Genomic DNA, 4615 nt, shown 5'->3' with positions numbered 1-4615 from the left:
GGTGGTGGTGGTGGTGATGATGATGGTGGTGGTGGTGGTGATGGTGGTGAGAGTGGTGGTGGTGTTGGTGGTGAGGGTGGTGGTGGTGTTGGTGTTGGTGGTGGTGTTAGTAATGATGTGATGATTGTCACATATAAGGAATTTAAGGTTGGAAAAGGCCTTTATGCACAACTTCCTTGTGAGCTAGGTCACATTCCCACTATTATCCTGACTTTACTTATAAGGAAACTGAAGCTCAGAAAGATGCATTTGTCCATGTAGGGTCACATAACATGTTAGCATTAGCTCTGGGAGTAGAATCCATGACTCCTGCCTCTGAGGTCCTCCTAGAACAATGTTAGATTTGGCCTAGAAGGGACCAGTTCAAATTTGGTTCTGCTGCTTACTGCTTGTATAATCTCCAATGAATCACTGTCCTCTGTGAGCCTCAGTTTTCTCCTGTTTAAAATGGGTGCATTGGATTAGAGGTCTTCTAAAGTCTGACATCTATGACCCTATGAGTTGATGAAAATGGTGATCATAGAAATACCCACAAAAGAATAACCATACTACTTACCTTACTTGGCTGGAATGCATGGTAAATACTCCATAAAGGAAAACAAACAAGCCCACAAAGGCAGCAGGAATCAGCATGCCAGTGTACCAGCCTAACCAAGCAAAGTACAACCCAATCTTCTCACCAAAATAGCGCCTGCACAGAAGAGAAAACACACAGCTTGTCAAATAGTGCTACCAACTTAACAATGCCAGCTCTAGAGTTTTAGGTGGTAAATTTGAAGCTAGTAGTCGCTCAATAAACATTTATTAAGTGCCTGCTATGAGACAGATACAACAAGATGGGGGAAAGGGCATAAAGACAAAAGTGAAAGATTCTGCCCTCAAGACTCTTGGATCAACAGAATGTACCCAAGAACCCTATGATGCCAGGTGGTCATCTAGACCTAATGTCAGGAAGACCTGAATTCAAATTTGACCTAAGGCATGTATTAACTGTTTATCTTTGGACACATTATTTAATCCATAAAATGGTAATAATCTCATCTGCCTCCCAAGGTTGTTGGGAAACTCAAATGCCATATCTGTAAAGCACTTAGCATAGTGCCTGGTAGACAGCAGGTGCTTAATAAATGCTAGATATAATTATTAATAGAAAATCATATTTATTATCCTTATGTCATATGAGAATGGAATGAATTCTATCAAATTATTTTGTTTTATTTGATAGTCCGGTTCATTGGAAGGCTCTGGACTTGGTATTGAAAAAATTCCTCTTCAGATTCTGTCTTTGTACCCATTCCTAGCCATGTGTCCTGGAAGCAGACACTTCACAGTGTGGTGTGGTAGAAAGAATTCCAGGTCTAGCACTCCATCTACCATAACAACACAAGACTGAAAATAGTTAATAACAGTTCACATTCACATCACTTTTGGCATCTGCAAAAACATTTTTATGTTTTTTATCATTATTTTTCATATTATTTTTATATATTTTATCTTGATCATTTCAATCTCACAACGACCCTGTGAGGCAGATGCTGTTATTGTGCCCTTTTTATAGATGTCAAAACTGAGACAGGTCCAGTGACTAGCTATAGAGTCATATGGCTAGTAAATGTCTGAGGCAGAATTTGAACTCAGCTTTCTTGATTCCAAGTTCACCATTCTCTCCAGGAGCATGGCAGACAGCTTTCTCTGCTGTTGTCTCTGTCTCACTCAGTGATTATAAAGAAAAAAAAAAAAATTGTTAACCTTAAAAAAGCTTGATTGAGTAGGGTAAACTGTTGTTTGAAGGCCACACATTTCCCATCAACATCCTTTATATAGCCATGACTTAGCACAGAGGAATTAAAAACTTCTCAATTCCCTCTTGTTCTCATTATGTGTAATTGTGTGGTAGGACACATCCGCTTCTCTTTGTTTGCTAACGAGCCCAAGGCCAATTGAATTCCTAAAAAAAACCCACAAACTCTGGGACAGGGTGTCAGGAGACTTGGGTCTTATTCCCAACTTTGACAATTATTGTTGACAGCTATTTGAGCTCAGGAAAATTGCTTACCCTCCCTGGGACTCAACTTCCTCCTTTATTAAATGAGTGTTATACTAGATAATCCTAAGGTTCCCCGAGTCTATGACTTTGGGTTTTAACTGGTGACATCCCTTGGCTGGTGCTGTCAGTCAGAGAGGACCCAAGAGCCTGCACAACTATCGCCTCCCCCTTCACCCCAGCACCTCCCTTCCCAGCATTCTCCTTGGTCTTGTCATCTTTTATGGATGTGGTCCCTAGCACATGTATTCGATCACAGCGGTCATTGAACTGCAGATTCATCAGAGCTTAAAGTACCTCCTGGGATATGAGTTAGGAGGAGGGAAATCCTCTTATTGCAGATCTTTCTTTAGTCTCCACTTTTTAAATTTCCCCATCTCTCCCTAAGTTTTCCTTTATGTGTTCTGTTGAGAGACATCTCCCTAACCACTATCCTCGGTAATCCCATCATCAAGTTCACTGCCATTCAATTTACACTTTCGTAGGATTGCAACCATTTCATAGGGCTACAAGTGGAAGGAACAACACATACAATCTACTCTAAATCTATCATTTAGAGAAACTGAGATTAACTGCCTTATCCACAGTCATCCAGGCAGTACAATGCTGCAAAGCCAAGTTTTGAACTTAAACTCTCAAACTTCAAAGTTTTTAATTAAACCACACAGTCTCTAATGTCTCTTAGGAAAGTGCTATCACAGAACTGAAGAGTCAAAGACTTTGGCTTTCAAAGCCCTTCACACCTGTCATACCAGTCTTGTTATACTTAATTCCTTTTTAATTACTCCAATCCAGTGATGCTGGTTTCCATGACAATGGTTTTCACACATAATTCTCCAACTCCTGACTCCAGGCATTTTGTCTGTCTGTCCTTCATGCCCCTCCTTATCCCTGCCTCCCAGCTTCCTCCAAGTCTCAATCAATGCCCCATCTTTTGCAAGAAGACTTTCTTGTCTTCCTTAATCTTAGGGCCTCCTCTCTTTGGATTATCTCTAATTTATACTTCAAATATTTTGCTTGCATGTCAGTATTTTCATGTTGTTTCCCCTAATAGATTATAAGCTCCTTGATAGCAAGGAATATCTTTTGCCTCTTTCTGTAAACCAGTACTTAGCTCATTGAGTCATACATTATAAATGTTAGTCGATTGACTGAAGGAATATCAAAGACCACTTGGTTCATAAGTAACCACCTGGAATGTGTGTGTGGTATGGATTGGGGGATGGGTGGGTGGGTAGAATGAATTACTGGATTTGAGGTCACAATGCCTGGGTTTGATCAATCCCAGTTCTACCACCTAAGAGTTGTTGACGTTGGGCAAATCACTTAACCTCTCCTATCCTCATTTTTCTCATCTATAAAATGGAAAGTTTAGACTAGATGACCTCCAAAGGTTCCTTCTAGCTCTATGGATCCACCAATAATCTACCCCTTTATCATGCAATAAAGATTTCCCTCTGGAAGACTGAGGTTCAATGTTTTACCAGGTATTATAACAGGTCCACTGTACCAAATCCATGTTTTCTGGGGACATGTGTTTTTGGGGGTTGCTTTTTGTATTAAGGGGAGAGAGTAAGGAATCTCTTACTCTCTTACAGTGGGTTAGCATTTATGACTATTTTATTGAAGGGAAAATATAAATACAAATTCACTTATGTTATATCTACAGCTTTTACTGGAGGTTATTGGAGGTTATATTCCCTTTTTTGGGAGGGGGTACAAAAGCTTGCTATGGGAAAAAGAAGCTGAGAAAAATCACAACTTCCTTGGAAAGAAATGAATTGGAATGTCTATCAGCAGAAATATGAATCGACAGCTTTTATGCATAGTACAAAATAAACGGGGGAAAAAACAACCCTGAAATAAATCCTCCCTTTTTCAAAGTAAGTTTGAAGTGGTCTGATTTGATATAAGCATGGTTTTCACATATAAATTATTCCTGTGGATATGATGGAGGGGGTCATAAGATGAAGTTAAAGTGAAAGGTACTTATAAAATACATATACCCATTCATAAAGAAAATAGGACGAATGAAGTAATAAAACATGAAGTCAATAGGATGTCCCTCATCTTCTAATGCCAAGAAGGAACTTTCAGAAGCTAGGGAATCACAAACCACCTCCAACCTCACCCTGAGTGTGAACTGTCCTCTTTCCTGTCCTCCTTTTTGCTAAAAGTTCTGGTATGATCTAAGCTCCGATATGAGATGATAGGTTAAAAAAATGGGAACACTAAAAGGCACGGCTTCCAATATCTTGTTCCTTCTCCTCTTCTCCTCCCTCCTTCGTTTTAGCTTTCCTTTTCCTCCTTTTACCTCTTTCCCCCTTCTCCTCCTAGTCCTCTTCCATAAGTAAATCAATATGTCTACACACATGCATATATACATACACAAACATACATACATATATGTGTATATATACATATACATACACACTCTTTTTGGTAAAAACTAGAATATTATAGGGTAAGGAACAGAATCACAGAAATTAAGATTTTAGAAGGATCTCTGGTATATCTATCTATCATCTATCTATCTATCTATCTATCTATCTATCTATCTATCTATCTATC

At 39.2% G+C, this 4615-nt stretch overlaps 1 protein-coding gene across 16 annotated transcripts in view; it reads right to left on the bottom strand.

Moving 5' to 3' along the window:
• Positions 1-4615, bottom strand: part of ANO3 (anoctamin 3) — a 538169-nt gene that overhangs the window by 113006 nt on the left and 420548 nt on the right. For all 16 annotated transcript variants that reach the window (XM_069091310.1, XM_069091311.1, XM_069091318.1 and 13 more), the window contains one exon: positions 557-691. In XM_069091310.1, the coding sequence (XP_068947411.1) occupies positions 557-691 (135 nt within the window). The remainder of the gene's footprint in view (positions 1-556; positions 692-4615) is intronic.

This window comes from Petaurus breviceps, unplaced genomic scaffold (assembly GCF_028583685.1).
Source record: "Petaurus breviceps papuanus isolate PSGF00001 unplaced genomic scaffold, PetGlider_PUasm1.0 188, whole genome shotgun sequence".
NCBI lineage: Eukaryota > Metazoa > Chordata > Mammalia > Diprotodontia > Petauridae > Petaurus > Petaurus breviceps.
This window is presented reverse-complemented; position numbering and strand designations above follow the sequence as displayed.